The 19,493-nt window shown below is 34.0% G+C and overlaps 1 protein-coding gene and 1 pseudogene across 2 annotated transcripts; both read right to left on the bottom strand.

Annotated features, from left to right (window-relative positions):
* Window positions 1-13,249: 13,249 nt before the first annotated feature.
* Window positions 13,250-14,617, bottom strand: LOC104734120 (transcription repressor OFP1 pseudogene; annotated as a pseudogene). Its single transcript, XR_015563778.1, has one exon. The product of XR_015563778.1 is annotated as a transcription repressor OFP1 pseudogene (transcript).
* Window positions 14,618-15,531: 914 nt separating this feature from the next.
* Window positions 15,532-18,267, bottom strand: LOC104734121 (U-box domain-containing protein 16). Its single transcript, XM_010453631.3, has one exon. The coding sequence runs from the start codon at window positions 17,757-17,759 to the stop codon at window positions 15,717-15,719; it is 2,043 nt and encodes a 680-aa protein (XP_010451933.2). The 5' UTR covers window positions 17,760-18,267; the 3' UTR covers window positions 15,532-15,716.
* Between the last annotated feature and the right edge of the window lie 1,226 nt (window positions 18,268-19,493).

Genomic DNA, 19,493 nt, shown 5'->3' with positions numbered 1-19,493 from the left:
TCATACCTAATCTTTGAAACTTGCAAAAAAAAAAAAAAAAAAAAAAAGTAGACTTTTCTTGGCTATTAAATACGTTTTATATTTGTAGTGGCTAACCGTTATTAACATTGCAGTAGAAAGATTTGAATCATGATCTCTTAACTTGAATCTTTTAATTATCAAACCATCATGTGTTGGATAATCTAGACAACTTTTATAATTTGAGAATTACAAAAACTAGAGCCATATTTATTTAAGACGTTTTGGGTTTTACGGATGGTACAATTATACTGGTGTGCGTTGTTGTCTCTTCTTCGTGGCGGTTGAGAATGGCGTATACAAAGTACCGTAATGAATGTTAATTTGTTCAAGGTACAACCGTACAAGGAACGAATCATCTCTCTTTAATTTAATACCTCGATATTACTTCTTTGTACTTGTTTTATAGAACTTTCTATGTCTGTACAATACAAACGTAGCTAGTGTCTCCCTCTTTAATTTGTACGTTACTGTGGCTAAGTGCGTTGGCCGTTATTTAGGGTCGAATGGTGACCGCGGTTTTGGTTGTGTAGGGAAAGTGATTTTAGAGTACGGTATGTATCAACTGCGGTACAAACGGTTTACGGGACAAGTGCGGTTTATACAAAATAAGCGGTACAGAATGATATTTGATTGGTGAAAAAACTATTTGCGGTTCAATATTAATTGTGTGAATGGTAAAAAAGGAAAAGCGGTGCGGATTACATATATTATAAATAAATTTATTAATAGTTAGTATGTTTGTATATTATTGTATGTTATGAATTAATAATAAAAATAATTGTATTTATAAACTTTAAATACTATAGTTGATCAAAAAGTTTTTTATTTTTTGACATATTGATAAAAAGTTCAACTATAAAAAGATACAATTTTTTTAAAAAAATTATTGATTACTTTGATTTTTCCATAACATATTTGCAATAGTATCTCTTATTTGCGTCATAGCTTCTCTATCTGCTATCTTTGTTGCATCCATGTCACCTATATCATGCTCAAAATTTTGGTTGTTATTCGTCTGAGTCATTACATCTGCAAAATCTGCATCCGAGAAATTTGAAATCCTGATGAAATTATGTAGTCCCACTGTAGCCATTACCACTCTTTTCTGAATTTGAACATTATATCTTGGAAAATCAGAAAGTATTCTCCACTTCTTCTTCCAAACTCCAAACGTTCTTTCAATAACATAACGTAAAGATGCATGACATTGGTTTAACAATTCATGTTTATTCCTTGGAGGAGGACCAGAATGAAACTAGGACATATGATATCTCACAACTCGATTTCGTGATGATCTATAAGGAGCAAGAAATCCTTGTTTGTTTGGATAACCAGAATCAACAAGATAATACTTATCTGATGGAGGCAAAGGAAACTCGGTATCACTTTGTTGTATCATTTGCAGAACAGTTGTATTGTGGCATGATCTTGGTGCTCCATTCCAGATATATGTGAATAACATATTCAAATCACATATTGCCATGATGTTCAATGATGCATTATCGTGCCGATTCCAATACATTCCTTGTAACTCAGGCTTTACTTTGACGCATACATGAGTCCCATCCATAGCTCCAACTAATCCACTAAAATATGGCCAATATCTTCGGTCTACCTGAAGTCTTTCAGGAATTCGATAGAGTTCTTGTCTTGTTGGAGTTCTAATATAATCACATGCCAATAACTCAGTTACCGTAAGAACTTCCCTAAATTTTCTCTGTACAGTTTCTTGATTTTGGTCAAATCTCAAACCAACATCTCTTTGAACTTCATTATGCCCGCATATCCGTAAAAACATAGCCACACTTTCTTCAATACTTATATTTAATGTTGGTTGTAGACCATAATTTGTTTGCAACATATTACACAATGTCGTGAAACATGGAAGTGACATCCGTAATAACTGAAGACAAGCAGCAACATCCGTGATAAGCAGAAGGATAATGTGTACTTACAAACTCTTGGTCCGCCCACCATGATTCAGATGCATATATCAAAGATGTATCAGGATCAGCCGTTATCCCAGTTTTATGCATAAGAACCTTCCATCTTTTATAGTTTTTTTTGAATTCATCCAGCTTGTTTTTGAAGAAACCATAAGTTATATCCATCTTGAACGCTTGATTGAACTTTTTAACCATATACTCTCTACCAATCGCAGTAGGATTTTTAAGAGTGTAATTAGACATGGCAATTGCTTCGTCAAACAATTGAATTAATGTTTTTTCTTGGATGTGCGACCATTTGTACTTGTCTTTGTTCTACATATATCGTTTATACAATATTAACAACCAAGTAAATTTTAACTAATATAATATTTTCTAAAAAGGCAAAACATATATTTACCCGTACTGTTGTTTCTGTAGGAGGAGTTGTAATTTCACTTGGATTTGCTCGTCTGGAAGGATTTGTATTTCGTCGACGATTAGATGACATATCTACATTCATAATAATTAAAAAATATGTTATAATATTCACTAATAATATGTTTCGGAATATATATATGTTCCCCCGATGATGAGACATTATTTGATAAAATAATTAAATTGTTAACAAAAAAAGATATATTTTCCAAAAAATACAATCATAACTTTTTTTTTGAAAACCAATTACTTATATAAAAAGGGGAGCTATAATGGCTGAGAACAATAAATATTATAATTGTTATATATACTTAGGCATATATGTGTGTTATGTATAATACATATATATATATATAGATTTGCACATGATATCTTATGAAAAAATTTACATATTTTAGAAAATTTATAATAATAGTAAATATTACAAAATTAATCTGAGAAGCAAATTATTACTTTTTATAATATTAGAATCTTTATACATTTAATTATATATACTTGGTATAAAATATATGAAGTACATAACTTATTCTAAACTATTTATAAATTGATTAAAGTACATAAGTTATAACTTTAATAAATATTTCAGTTATTTAAGTTATTTTTGTTGGATAAAAATTATGTTAATAGTATCTAATTTAAAAATAAATAATGTGATGATCAATTCAAATTTCTTAATAACCAAAAAAAATACAGTTTTAAATTTATAATTTTGTGATAACAATAATAATTAAATTATAAAATAAATTATCTTCAAAGTGATGATCCTATTTTCTGGAGAGAAGAAGAAAAAAAGAAAAGGAATGAAAGAGAGAAAGAGAGAGAGATATTTTTTATATGTATCCATTCGTTTGCTTTCTTACCTTTTATATACAGCTTCTATTATTTTAAAAAAAAATTATTATTTAGAGAATACGGTTTTATTGGACCGCTAGGTTTTGTGCAGACTATAAAATTGGAATGCGTTATTCTATCTCTTATGTATTATTGTTGTTTTGAAATACGCAAATCGTTAACTTTAAAAAAAAAACAAAAAACCCACACTGATGGATAAAAGTGATGATTACTGACTTATTAGCGTTATTGTACCTTTTTTCGAAATCCGCAAATATACATGTCGCCATTCAACACCTTAATCATCTACGATGAGATATATTTGATCTAATGGAATTCACTTCGACAAGAGTGATTTGATGTTTTTTGTTTGTTTTCACAAATGTTTGGTCGCTGGAAAATATGAGACTGTTGTGGTTAAAACAAAGATGTCTCAGTATCACCCACTTGGTCTTTACGTCATATTTTCCTGGCTAATATTAGTATCTAACTATCAAAGTACAACTTAAAATATAGCACAACCTATATTAAGAATTGGTTCACGTGGAAGAAGCTTTTTCTAATAGAGATTTTTGCTTTCGATCATATTTTGATAGGACGAAAATGAAGAAAATACACCAATGGATAACAACTTTTAATTGTAAATTTGTGATTGCTGAAATGTTTTTATGTGAACTCACTACTTTGCATATATATATATATACAAAGTAATTCCAGGGTAACCCGTAGGTTTTGATAATTAGCACTATTGAATTATAAATGGCACATTTTCTTTATAATACCATACCAATTATTTGTTTAATGCGGAGAGAAATAGGTTGTTCAACCAATAATTGAATAACTTAGGCAGCAAAAAGTCTATTAATGATTTTTATATATTCCAAAGGTGTTGGTTGAACCAGAAAATAAACAACAAGATCTTCTTAAATAGTAATAATTTGGTCTTAAACAACATATACAAAAAGTGAGTGTTTTCTACTTTCTAGGGTGGGTACCACTGGGTACTAGTAAGAAAAACTCAAGTCAATCACTGAGTGTTTTCTTTTTTAAGTTTATGGGATTATAACTCAAAATTGAAATTTTTATTTTTATTTTTTAGTTGTTAATTTGTAGGTTAAAAGGAACAATTACTTGCTGATTTTATGTACAAAATCAAACTGAATTAATTTCCTGTTAAAAACGAAATTTGAATATATTTACTGCATGCAAATATTCTAGTTTACGGTGTGGAACAGAAACAGAAACAACAAAACAAACGACATTGATTTTATAAGAAAAAATGAGTGGTCCAATACATGTAGCTTTGGTTTTTCCTCGTGTTGTCTGCCTTCGTCGCCTCTCGTTACAAGTTTTGCATGGATGTACCAAAGACACGTGCATTCTATGGTTTTATAAATAATATAAAACTCTACGGTGGCAGAAAATATCGAAAGATTCCAAATATAATAATAATAAGTTTTTATACAACACCTCAAATTACGAAAACCGCAAATGTTAGTAAAAGTATGGCTGCCAACGTTATTTGTATGCATAACAATGTTTCAGTAATTCTAATGGGATTCTACGCTGTCATAATGATATAGTTAATTATTTTTTTTCATACTAACGTACAATATGATTATATGAAATCTATGAACGTAAATCTGAAAATTTCAAGAGTTTTACGACTTGGAAGGGACCAAAATTGTTTAGCTTAGTGGCAACTGGCGAGATTCCCGATCATCTACAAGTTCTACGTTTTTGAATTCCAAGTTGGAATGGAAGAAATAACTGATATATCTTGTAGAAAAATGTGATGAATTTTGACATATAATTATTCGATTAACTTAAAAGAGAGAAGAAAAAAAAAAAAAAAAGTGATGGGCACAGTCGGTTGTGTAATTGTCTTTATCCAAATAAATACGAAAATAATTTTAAAATGTGATTATTTCACACAAGAATCAAATCTCATAAAGATTTGACAATTGACGCAGCGATGATAGGTAAAATAATAAATAACATAATACAAAATACTGGCCTCTTTCTTCTTTCTTTTTTTTTTCTTTGCCCGCATTAGTTGTTTTTTGTTTACTTGTGTTATTCTGTTTTTTTTTCCTTTCCTTTTTTTGTTTCTTGTTATTTTGTGGAATAAGATGTCTGAAACTTGCTCTCAGAATGGGATGATTAAATAGAAGAAAGAAAGCAAGAGTTCTAATGTACAATGCACGAAGACGAAGTACATGACACGTGCAAAGTGGTAACTGGTCACCCATTTTGTTGTTGGCCTTATCCGTTAAGTTGATTTAGTATAGGAATTATGCAATTAACAATATATAGGAGGACCCTAAAAAAGACAAACATAATGTTAGCTCTGTACGACTTAATGTTTGTCAAGTCATCTTCATTGCATTGTTACGAGTTACGAGAGTATATGACAACTGATTTTAAATCTTTCTGATTAACCCATATAAATATAATACGATGAAAAGAACAAGAAAAAGAAAGCATTCCAAATATGTTTGGTTCGTATGATTGTGGTAGAACTAGCTATTATAATAACTCACCACATCTGCAGGTACCACCATGCATTAATAGCCCAAAAAAACCGTTCGATTGAGACCGAGAAGTTCAATGACTTTCTTCCCAAACGAAAAGCCAATGTAATAGTATTCTTTTTTTTGGTGTGTTTAGAGTGTAATAATACAACAAATTAATTCGAAAAATGAGAATTTGGACGGCGGAGAGACAAGGTCACAAGACGCAGAATCTCCGGTAAATGATAATGTCGGATCGCAAGGCAAGTTCGGTTAAGTGGTCGTTGACCGAGTCTACACTTGCGGCTCACCGACAATTCTTCGCGCCATTATTACATTGCACATTTGCACTCGAGCAACTTCTTTTATTAGTAGTATTTAACACGTCCCCATGGATAATTATAATTTTACATAACTTGTATATAAACTGTCTTCCAATCTATTTAATGCAGATATAGCTCGTAGCTTCAATTTATGAACGTCTATATGTATAATATTGGTTTTAATTAGTGATTATGTATTGATGTGATAAAATGTACCGTTTTAAAAGTTACTAATCATAAAAATAATATCACAAACGTTATTAAAATGTTATTTTCAATAATTTCGCAAAAATAAAAACGCGTTTTCTCCCTACTACGATAACCGAGGAGTCCTCACCGCTGCTTTCCTCCGGTGCCGGCAAAGTTCGCTTTTCTCCTCCCGTTTTCTTGTACTCTTTGTTTTTGCTTTCCTTAGTAGTCTTTAAGCTTTTGTTTCCTTTTAATCCCCCTAGATTTATCTCCAACCACATGCTTTCAATAGCCGATCTCAAATCCAAGGAGGTGAATAGTTGGTCGAGGCTTCACGACTCTTATCCACTACCCATCCCCTTCCCGGAGAAGCTATCCGAAGAACCAGCAAACGCCAAATCTAGGGTTTCGACCCACCAAACAGAGATCCCACACCAGGTATCGGCGATGGCAGGAGCAGATCTGCTTGGACCATCTTCTGCTAGCCTGGTGGAACCGTTGACGGCACACGACGACCATCTCATCTTGGTGTCGACTTCTAGAACCGGAGATCTTAAGCTCCTTATGTTTTCTTATGAAGCCTCAAGGCCCGCTATGAAGCCACAACCAACGCCCTTTCCCCCACCGGAGATACCCAAACCCCTGCATCAGACCTCGCTTCAGTCTAGCCGCTGCGCGAGAACCAAACCGTCCCTAATCGGCAAACTAGGATTTCCATTGGTGGGCTTACAAACTCTCGGCCCTTTAAGCTTCTCGAGCCCATTGCGAAAAGATGATTCACAACTTATTCCGCTTTCATCCAGGTTCGATCAGAACTCAATTCTTTCACACTCTACGCAATCTTTGTGTAGCTTTATGGAACCATTTGTTCGAAGACTGCATTTGGATAATAAACTACCATTGAGGCTAGTTTGGTTGAAGAATTCTTTAGAAAACCTGTTTTTAGAATCACCTAGGGCTCTTGCTTGTGAAGTTAGCATCTTGAATGAACTTGGCATTATGATCCAGTCCATTTGGAACTGTGGTTACCGATGTGTCTCCAGGCTCCCTTCTTCAATCCGACTGATACATAAGCTCGCTAAACTGCCTCTCATCAACTTTTTGAAGTTCCCTCCTAAAAACCTGAAGATTAGTGGCATTATGATCCCAATTCAAAGTAGTTGGGGTTACCACACCATCTTCAAGCGTTTCACCCGTGAGATTAAAACCGCAAGCAACCTTATACCTCTCCTCAAACAGAGCATTATTAACCCTGCTCAAACCCTTAGCACAACTCTCCTTCGGGTCACAGCTGTAGCTTCTTCAACACCGCTTAGTCTTCAATCTAAGATAGTGGCCATTTACTCATCCATTGAAGCATTCATGGAAGAAGCATTGTTATTTCTTGACCTCACAGGTTCCAAAACCTTTGCAAGGAGTTGGTTCATAGCTCTCAAGTCTACAATTTCAATGACCATTATCTATCTTTATCTCTTCAGTGTATATCGGCTTTGGGGATTGCCCTACTCTGTTGTTCCTTAAACTTTGCTCTCTTTGTTGTATGTTGTGTTCTATTTTAATGGAATGAAACATATGTTTGTTTAAAAAAAAAAATGTTATTTTTAATGTTTTTTTTTGTGGAAATATCATTTTATTAAGTTGGTGACATGAAACTCATTTTTAGGGAGAGCCTTAATTTCAATGATCAAAAAAATTATATGGTAGAAAAACAATACAAAAATAGATAGATTCTTAATGAACTACAACATCCCAAAATAACAAAAAGGATATAAATAATAAGGGGATGTAACTAAATAAGCTAGTACAAAGATAATGGAGCATAAAAGTCATAAAGATAGTGAGATCAACCACATGAAGTGAAGGTTGTGGTTTGTACAGCGTTTGTGTGTCGTTACTTTGTATAGTTATACATTATTTTGTATGTAATAGTTTATCCCTAAAAGAACTTAATTTTGTGTTACTAACCAGACTCACAGATTATTTCTTAAAATGTTGAAACCTAAAATTAGTAGGCTAGGTTTAGGCATTTCCGGTCTAGTGCTATCCTAATGTATATTTACTTCATAATTATCAACTAAGATACACCGATTAATCCATATAACCTATTAACAATTACATACATGACTAAATCTAACTAGTTACGATTCATAATTATCAACTAAGATACACCGATTAATCCATATAACCAATTAACAATTACATACATGACTAAATCTAACTAGTTACGATTGTGGAATTTTGAAACTAATGCAGAAGTATGTCACAAAGTTGACATTTTAATTGTGGCAATGGTTATTGCGTATTTTCTTAATTAGGCCATTTTTATTTTTGCAACTATGTATTCGGCTTGATTGCTATTTCTATTTCAATCCTAATACTCGTTCTTTTTTTTGAACAAATCTAATACAGTACTAGTTTTTTTTTTTTCTTTTTCTCAGAAATAATACATTCGTTGACGTGTAGAGAGGTACTTGTCTATCTTGTGTAATTAAGAAATGGCCCTACTTAAAAAGAAATATTTCACGAAAAAAGAAAGTCGTGCCTTGTGGATTAGTTACAACTTTTATCTTAAAAAAGGTGCTAAGTGATATAAATAAGGAGAGACAATAGAATAAAAACAACTTTTATATGTCATTCCAAATAGAAAACGCGTCTATGAGACGTCGCTCGCAGTTCTAACCTAATACTCTTCGTTCGTTTTTCTTACGAAAGATCATAAATGTAAGTAAATTAGTATTCACAATTTTTCTTTTACTGTGTTGTGAAATATTACACTTTTACTGGGAAACAGGTAAATTAATTGTATGTTGGTATATTTGAGAAAAGTCAAGTCATAAAATCATTACTAATATTATATTCCCTATTTTATAATAGACAATATTTAGAAAAGTAACTTTTAAATTTATTTTATATTTTATATTATGCAGTTTTGCTTATAATTAGTTAAATTTTTTAAAAATAATTATTTTTGATTGTATTTATTGTGATTTCTATTCTTTTTCTATTGATATGCTTTTATGGTTATCTCCTATCTTGTATTATTCACATTTTGATCTAAATTAATACAATAACTTTTGACAAAAAAAATTATTTTTTAATATGTGTATTTTAGTTAAAATAATTTATATTTTTGAAACTGAAGAAATATTTAACATAGTCCGAATTGCTGATTTTGAAATTCGTAGTGGTGGGGTACATCACACGGAGATATCACAGGCCACCACTGTAAAGAAACATATTATAGGTATATACTAATATTTATTTCGAACTTTAATATCGAAGAATGTTGCAGAAGGAAAAAATATACATCCCTTTTCTTTTTGTCAATCAAAGAAATATATATAAATATATAACATATTATCAAAGAACTTAGTTTTGTAAGCGTTGATTTTGACCGAACTTAGGTAAGTCCAAGTTTAAAAATGTATTACTACTATGGTCTGTTCTTCGATAACATCGAAATTTTCGTTTAGAAGTTTTGTTGCAATAATTTAAACTTTTTTAAAAAAGAGAAAAGAAAAAAAAAACTTTGTAGTATATTGCCGGCGTGCCCGACAAAGCTTTTTGGAACTTTTTTTTTTTTTGGGTTATATATAATTATATCTCATTTTGAAAAAAAAAAGATAGATAGATTTTGGGTACCTTTTAATTCACCTTTCTTGGTCCCAGTTTTGAACTTCAGTCAGTGTAATAGTCACTTTTGTGCAACACTTACCTCTGCACACGTATGGAATAAATCAATATTTTTAATGTTTCACAAAATATCATGTTTAAAGCTTTATTCGCTGTATATATTTGATGTTATTTCAATAATAATTTTACAACATAATTTTAAGTTTATAACAATTATTTGTTTGGTTTTAGTGCTTAGTAAGTTATAATTTGAATACTTATATAATCGAAAAAAATAATGAATTTTCTATTTAGGATAATGAGATAAAACGAAGTGCTGGTTTTTTTTGTCTTTTGACAGGTTAGAATAAAGATTTAAGCGATCTTGTATCAAAAATGAAAAAAAATCATTTTTGTGTTGTATATCTGTGAAAAAAAAATCAAAGAGCAAGTTTTCGTTTGAAAACCTGCATGCTTGATTCCATGGGTACCCGTAACCTAAAAATATACTTTTGTCAGTTTAATATCACATGAGATTTCTTTTTGCTTCCTATTTTTCTAGTCTCTCCTTAAAACATTAATGTTTAGAATTTTTTACATATTTAAAAAAACAATGATTACTAAGTTAAAATATATTTTTTTCTTTAACTAAAGAGATACTCCAAATTAATATTATTTAATTTTAAATCAATAACAATTCAAAATTTAATATATTTTCAGTGATTACTTTTTGAAGTTTACAAAACATCAATTTTTGTAGGACAAAAAACTATTTCAAAACATCAATTTTTGTGGGATAGAGAGAGTATATTTTAAGAAATCTTAAGCTATTTTTTTTATTTTAAGATTTGATGTTTACCTTTAATAAACCAAATCTCATGGAAGATTACATGAAACAAAATGACACTATTAATAGCATGATAATGATACAACTACAAGACAGTAGCAATGTTTTTGTCCGTACGAACTATTTCATCATATCTCCATTAATTACTGTGTCGTTTTTTGTGTCTACAGGTTGCTACTTCTTTTTCTATATATACTCGTCATTTTGTGACCCATCACCGAAATATATAAATAAAAACAGCCCAATTGAAGATTTTAGTTTGTTTCTTTCGCACTAATATGCCTAAAAGCAAAATCGTTTTGTTTTCTTTTTGCTTGTCGCAGTGACGCACTCATGTTTGTATGTGGTAGCGTTATGCAATGCATGCATATACTACTACTGTTTATTATTTATATATAAACCAAAACAATACGTGAAGGTCAGAACCAAAAATAAAATAAAGTTAACAATTTACATATATATATATAATAGATTAGGACTCGTCTGATATGCGAGTTTTTAAATTATCAAATAAAATAAAATTCAACATAAAATATATTAATATTTTATTACAAATTAAACTATGTTTAGGAATATACAATTGTTTCTGTTAGATGCGTTTTAATACACTCGAATATACAATTGTTTCTGTTAGATGCTTTTTAATACACTTATGTGTATTTTCCATTTCAAACTTTTTGTAACAATTATCACAATAATCCAAATTTAATTTATCAGATACAAAATATTCATCATTATTTTTGATTATTACTGCCAAATCTTAAAAACGTGATTTCATAATCTCATCTAAGAATATATGAACAATTTTTATATTCATCCTTTATTAGTTTAGCCAATGAAAATAGAACAATATGTCATGTAATATCTATATTTAAGAATTAAAGAAAACAAAATTAGAAAAACAAAAGAAATTAAGGTAACAAAATATGTATACTTATTGACATCATTGTAAAATAAAATCATCAATTACTAACCACTCTTTTATAAACTTGAACCAATATATATTCTTTTAATTTTAAAACCTAAACCCTAAGCAATTTATAAACCCAAACCGACATATAATTTCATTTAATTAGAAAATTTAAACTCTAAATTTTTTTTTATAAACCCAGACTAACATATAATTTTGTTTAATTATCATATCAAAACCTTAATTCTCCTTTGTAAACCCAAACGACATGTAATTTCGTTTAATTGTAAAATCTAACCGATAACCAATCTTTTATAAACCATACCGACATATAATTTTATTAAATTGTAAAATCTAAACCTTAATCCCCTTTTTATAAACCCAAACCGACTTATAATTGTTTAATTGTAAAAATCCAACTATTTTTTTATCATTTATCATGACTTATGTATATATTTATTTTTTTATGATAGGTTTAGAAATTTTTCTTTTTCTGAATTAGAAACTTTTTAGTAAATTTAGAATTGACACGTGTCAACTTTTTATTGATAAAATTGACACTTCTCCTTTGTAAACCCAAACGACATGTAATTTTGTTTGATTGTAAAATCTAAACCATAACCAATCTTTTATAAACCATACCGACATATAGTTTCATTAAATTGTAAAATCTATACTTTTATCATTTTTTATAAACCCAAACCGACTTCTAATTTTGTTTAATTGTAAAAATCCCAACTATTTTTATTATTTATCATGGCTTATGTATACATTTCTTTTTTATGATAGGTTTAGAAATTATTCTTTTTCTAAATTAGAAATTTTTTAGTAAATTTAGAATTGACACGTATCAACATCTTATTGATACAATTGACATATGTCATGATCTTGTTAATGAGTAATTTTGACATCAAGCTTTATATAATAAAATATATATATATATATATATATATCATAAAGATGTGAAATCCAGAAATTCACACGTACACACATATCCAAAGTTAGGTATGAAAATACCGCAGATGCTGTTTTAATGAATTGTCGGTATCGTAGGTCTAAATGGATCTACTAAATATAAATAAATAAAACGTTTACTATTATTATGTGTCTATCGATTTTGTCTCAACGTCATATAACATGCCGAGTAACTGCAGATAGTACTAGTAGTTCTCAACACACTTGCATACTAACGAGTCTCTAATCATTTTAAATCTCATTTATTATATTCCCTCCGTTTCAAAATATAGAATGTTTTAACTAAAGCACGTAGATTAAAAAATTTTTACTTTTAACAAGTTCAACCAATTAGAAACAATACTGCATAATAGAAAATACTAAAGTAATCTAAAAATTGCATAGAAACTTTAAAACATCCTATATTATGAAACAAAAAAAATTCTCTAAATCATGTTATATTTTGAAAGGGAGGGAGTAATTTTTAAGTTAAGATTCATGAGAAAGATGTAGTGAAATTCATGAGGAGAAAGGTAGAGTTGGTATTACTATTGACACATTAATAGTCTCCCTTCCGCATAAGATTTGATTTTAAAGTAAAACAAAAAAAATACACCTAGAGTTGTTTTGTTTCGTCCGTGCAGTCACAGTAAGATGATTAGTAGAAGAAAAGTGTGCCCCGCCCATTCGTGTAAGTACGTATAATTCAAGGAATGGCCGAAGTACAATCATATGCTAATCTAGACGACCATGCATCCAAATTGTTATATTAGTACAAGAATAATCATACTATATATATAATTTACATGCATCTTATTCTTTTACTAAAGTAAGGGGAAGAAAAAAAATATAATAAATTGGAATATTAAGGTGGAAGATTAAGATCAAGCCAGATTTGCTTAAAGACATTGATGATAACAGGGTGATACTCGTTTGAATTGAGACAGAGATAGCAAGCCAAAAGCTCTTCTAGATCCTTTGACGCTCTTATCTTGTTCTCTGCTATCATCTCCTCCATTGATTCCTTAAAGTCTCTCCTCGGATCCACCGACGCCTTCACCACCGCCCTGCTCCGCCTCGCCGACGACCCGCTTCCGCTTCCGCTTCTTCTTGCGCTGCTGCTCACCGATACTGATTTCCTCGTCGAGACCCGCGGCGACCGCAGTCTAAGTCTCACCCCCGCCGGAGAACTCACCGCCGTCTTCCGCCCGGTGGTTGCCCGTTTGGTAATGATCGGCCGAAGTTCGAGCTCCGGAGGCGGCGTAAAGGTTGCGGCTCTGGATAACCAGGAGCTGTCTTCTAGAGACTCGTCGGGGAGGAGAACTTGATCTGTGCGAAACTCCGGTGAGAAAGAACCGGTTCCGGTGGCAGTGCTGTCACCGGAAGTCGTGGAGGATTTAGAGTCGACGGTGGCTCGGTGACGAAGACGGTTCCCGGCGGGCTGTCGGGAGGGTGGTGTTTTGGGAGAGCGTCTAGTAGGAGGCCTAGGACTGCGTGCCGTTGTGGTGGTCGTAGGAGTAGGAGGAACAGAGAAGTGGTGTTTATTGGTGCTGTTTCGTTGCCTCTGCTGTTTCTTTGACTTTCCCATGTCTCTCAGTTTGTAAAACCATGCGTTAGGGATTAACTCCGATAGCTTGAACCGATAGTTACCCATCAGCTGCCTTCTTTATTTTCTTCTTCTTCTTCTTCTTCTTTTGATGTTGAGATTTTGAGATGAGATGAGAAACTGAGAGAGTGAAGAAGAGTGGAGAATATAAAGGGGGCAGAGAAGAGATTATGTGAGGGGTCGGTCTTTTTACGTACTTGGATAAAAAAATAAAGAGAAAGAAGAAAAGAAAAGAAAAGGTATAGTTGAGGTTGAGGTGAGGTGCTATCTCCATTTTTATTGATTTTGTGTTAGATTATGTTCTCCTTTCAATTCCACTAATTACATTGACATTTGACACTGACACTTTATACTATTTTTTTTGTAGTAAATAGTAGTGTGTGCTATAGTGCCACCAATCAAACAAATCCCTATATTAGTGTATATATCCCTATATTAGTTTCCCGATATTAAAGTTCTGCCGGCTTTTGTATCATCATATCATGTATTCCTACCTTTGTTTCTTTAATGCTCCGTCCGTTTGTATATTATGTTAATTAGTGGTCACTGTAATCCTTGTGAAATGTGCAGCACGAGATCATAAAAGTAGTATCGACGAAAATGGTTGTTAATTTTTGTTCTTCTTTGATTGTGTTACAGTTTCCCTAAGTAGGACTGTTTGACACAAAGATAATGAACGCAAGTAAAACATCACAGAGAGCCCAGAATCTCATTCGTCCACGTGTGGATTTTCGATTCCCACGCTGCGAATATATGTATGTACGATGATGGCCTTATTATCATTTGGGCTCTCTTGCAGAAACATACATGATTATGTAATGACTAACGGGCCTTAAAGTTATTCGGCCCACACATTGTCGCAAAACGAAAAGAACTTGTCCTTTTCCTCTTTTTTCTACCCAACAAAAAAAAAAAAAACATTAAATTGTCAGACCAACAAAAATTTAATCGTTAATCAAAAAATGAAAAAGATGTTATTTAATGCTTTCAAAGATCCTAAATGTTAGTATTAAAAAAAAAAAAAAAAAAAAGAGAAACAAACTAGAAAGAAAGAAAGAAAGAAAGAAATAAAAGATTGTTGCTAGTATTTGCCACATGAGTTTCATTTCCAATCACCATCACTCGCTTGTGTGTGGATTTTGCTCTGTCTTTTCTGTTGAAATTTTGTGCCAATTCTTTTGTCCTTTTTTTTATACACACACGCAACGATTTACACATGTGAATCTGATAGCTTTGAAGATTATAGTATATGATTTTATGATTGAAACTATGAGAGACAGAACACTATCCCTGAAAAAGTTAGTTTTGTCCAGTAAATTATAAAGAAAACACAATCCCATTTGTATGTATTCATTTGGTAGATGGGAAAAATCTTTCGTTTATTTTTTGTTTTTCAATTGTTTCTGTCGAATTACATTTACAATTGCAGTTTAATAATACTTCGTAAAAGAATCACTTTTGACTTTACTTTCTTTTCAAGTCATCAAAAAGAAAAAAAAGAAGGGTTCGATAAAAACTTATACACAGAAGAAGAAGAAGCAAAAGGATCATAAAACGGGAGTAAAAATCCTACTTGGGGTTGGGACTACAATGCTGTGCGTCTCAGCGGTCGTCGTTTCATGATGTGTATCTCCGGCGGCCCACCGTCTTAGGTACCTCATCAGCGAAGCCGCTTTCCTCCCTCCCCTGGCCGTTCCAGCTCCTATCATCTCCCATATAACCCTCTCTATCCCTGGAATCGCCGCCATCTCCGCCACTAGCTCCGACCCTCCTTTCCGGCACATTGTGACCAGCGTGGCCGCCGCGCTCTCCCTTGTGGTATCCGCTCCTTCCCTCATCACCTCCCCCAACAGCCTTATCAGACTGAAAGCCGCTGACACCGCCATGAGTCCTCCTCTCCTGACCACCGCCTCCACCACAGCCACGGCCTCTTCCGGCAACTCCCGGAATGCGTCTCCTGCGGCTTCCACCACCCCAGCTTCGACGAACCTCCCAACGTTCTCTCTCTCGGCCACAAGGTTGAGGATCGCCACGAGCGCGTCTCTCTTGGAGCTGGTTGGTCCCCGTTTAGCCAAGTCGACCAATCCGCTTACGACACGTGCCTTTCTCCCTAGTCTTCTTCGGTAGGCCGAGACGCCTGCCAGACTGAAGAGAGTGGCTGCGGCGTTGGCCTTAGCCTCCCACGTGGCTCCCGAACGCAGGACCTCGATGACGCCGTTTAATGCTCCGTCCGTTTCCATGATCCTCGTCTTGTTCTGTTCCAGGATGGAGAGGTTGAGGATCGTCGTCACCGCGTTTATCTGTAGGCTCGGGCACTCCGTTCCAAGATACCTTACCAGCTTCGGTATTGCTCCAGCCTCGGCTATGCAGGCTCGGGCCACCGTGTCCGACTTGGCCAGAGCCCGCAGCTCGAAAACGACACCGTTCTTATCTGCTGCGGAGAGCTTCCCGATCAGAAACTCCACCATCATCTTCGTAAACTCGGCCGCCTCATCGCACGGTGCACCGGCGTCTCCCCCACCGCCTTCCCCGGAGAGCTCGAACGGTATCTTCTGATCGCGGCACCACAAAAGGATGAGGTTCTTCAAGGCGCGGTTAGGAATGAGGGAGGTGTGCTTGAGGACTTGTCCTGTTTTAGGGCAGGTGCTGTGCCCCGACTGGATCCAGAGATCAATCGACTCTCGATCGTAAGTCTGACCGGTGGAGATGACCACCGGATCACGCATCAGCTCGAGCGTGATCGGGCACCGGAAATCGGCGGGGATATTAACGTCCGACAAGGACTTGTGGCGGCGGAAGTCAGGAGGCGACGGCGTGGATGGACCGAAGAGGACGCACTTAGAGTAACGGACGAGGCCGATGAGAGAGGCGGCAGAGGATTTGGATCTGTCGTCGATGTGATCGTGTATCTCGTCCTCTAGTCTCTGGATTTCGTCGGTCAAAGAAGCGGAATCGGTGAAGCCAAGGTCGTTGAAAATAGCGGTGAGCGTAGAGTGATGAGGGGAGATCTGGTGGCGCTTGATGGCGTCGATCGTATCGGCGACTTTACGGCGGAGGGCGTCGTCTCGGGGATCGACGAACTGAATCATCATCGAATGGGAGCATTGTTTTCTGAGGAGAGAGATGAGATCTTGGGCGTCGTCGCTGAGGCCCAAGTCGTGGACCGGTAAAATATCGAGAACGGTGGATAAATCGGCGACGAGCTCGTGGAAGCTGAAGGAGACGACGTCGATCTGCAAGAGTAGCCAGAGTCTGCTAGCTCGAGAGCAATCGTCGATGAGAGACTTGATACGGTGCATAACGAGTAGCATTTCCTCGAAGCAGAGGAGAGCGGATTGGGAGTAGTAGTTTGAAACAGATTGGGATCGGAGAAGCTCATCGAAAACGGAAGCTAGAATCTGAACTTTGCGAATGAGAGAGAGAGAATTGCGACGGAGGAAGAAGGGGAGAGGAAGCATAGAAGAGATCTCATGGGACGCTACGAACAGAGAACGTGTTAATTTGGCTTCTGATGATGATGAAAGCTTTGGAGAATCAACGACGACCAAAGGCCGACGCTTTCTCGCCGGGAAGGCATCAACAACAGCCATATTATCAACACTTCCTTAGGTGGTAGCCGGGGAACTTTTTGATCTTTTTAGGAAGAACCAACGCAAAAGAAAAAGTGAAGAAGAAAGAAAGAAAAGAGTTGAAGCGGTGGTTGGTTTGGTTGGTTTCGAATTTCTTAGTCCACAAGCTAATAATACTATTAATTTAATCGAAAGATTAAGAAAAAGTCGTAAACCGGAAAAAAAAGAGAGAGAGACGGTGGACGGAGCCGTCAGAAGAAGTCAGTAAGTCAGTCGCACAAAGGACAAAGCCGCCTCTTCCCCTCCCATCTGTGTGTGCGTGCTTAGACAAAAACAGAGGGTCAAACATTCTCTTTCTGTTTTGACTTTTTCTCTTCTTCCCTCCTTATTGGTTAATTTACTTATTATTATTTGTCCCTCCCCTTTTTATATTTTTTATGGTCATGTTTTTCTCCCCCGATATTAAACCAAATGTTTATTTCACAAACATATGAGCTGATTAATTAGTTTAGAGTCTTTAGACTACTTTTCATTTTTTTTTTCTTCTTCTCTAATTACAGTATAATCTTTTTTTAAAACAGCACACCCCTCGTGAGTTGTCGAGCAACAATGAATTAAAAATATACTATATACTATATACTATACGAAATGTAAGAATGAAGAAAAATGTAAGAATGAAGATAAGGTCTTCATTTCTTTTATATGACATAAGAATGCACCAGTTGTTGTTGGGTTGTTATAGATAGAATTGATCTCGTCTTCCTTATAGTAGTATTAAAAATAAATGGTTACCCTCCCATCCCATAATTAATCATTATTGTTTTATCATATAATTATTGTTATTATTCCATGATCGATTCGGCTCTGCTGGCTTTCTCCACTTTCTGTTGAATCATTGATTGTTTTTGTGTTCTTCTTTAATATATAAAACAATCTTTCCATTACACAACTTAGCTACCCTTTGTCTTTTTTAATTGTATTGTAGTTTCCCTTAAAAAGCAATCTATGAGATGTTTGCAATTTTAGCATAAATTTTTTTAAACTTCAGTTAGAATTTTATACTGTTACTTTCAGCGTATACTTTTTTTTTGGATGTTTTGGGGGATGTTTTCTGATTACAAAAAGAAAAGGAAAACAAAAACAAAAAGATAAATCATTTGTCCAAAAAAAGAAGATAAAAAGGTAAATCACTCGGGCAAATATAATAAAAGGGGTTTAAAACTGGGCTTTATTATGAGATTAATATATCCGTCCGAAGGCCTAATATACAAGACCAAATCATTTGGGCCATTTACTGTAATAATCAGATGAACTGCTAAACAAGCATTTATTGGGCTTTTCGTGAGATATGGTCTTGTGGTAACATAGATTACTGAATTTTGTAGTGCTGGATCAACAATAATGAATTTTGTAGGCCTAATCCAAAACCAACATCTTTGAACCGTTTGAACTACTTGCAAATTTATTGGCTGTGGAGTGTTTAAATTTCATAACCAAGATTTTTTCTCCTGCTGGGATTTTCATAAACTATATAGTAGTATTATTCTGTGTTGTTTGTTTTATTATTTTCATTTATGGGTTGTTGCAGAGCTTTAACTTCGACTATTTTCTTTACCATTATATATTGCAATTCATACTCACATCACCCTATATGTGGGGTGGGGACTTCATTCCGTATTGATATTTCTAATTACACTTATTTATTATTTTATTTATAGGTCAATAATAAGCAATCTCACGATCAATCAGTGCGTG

Source organism: Camelina sativa, chromosome 8 (genome assembly GCF_030686135.1).
Source record: "Camelina sativa cultivar CO46 ecotype springtype chromosome 8, ASM3068613v1".
In the NCBI taxonomy this organism is placed as follows: Eukaryota; Viridiplantae; Streptophyta; class Magnoliopsida; order Brassicales; family Brassicaceae; genus Camelina; species Camelina sativa.
The sequence above is the reverse complement of the archived record's forward strand: the minus strand, read 5'-3'. Positions and strand labels throughout refer to the sequence as shown.

Excerpts from the sequence above, each read along its gene's own strand:
- LOC104734121 (XM_010453631.3), bottom strand. The coding sequence starts at position 17,759 with ATGGCTGTTGTTGATGCCTTCCCGGCGAGAAAGCGTCGGCCTTTGGTC.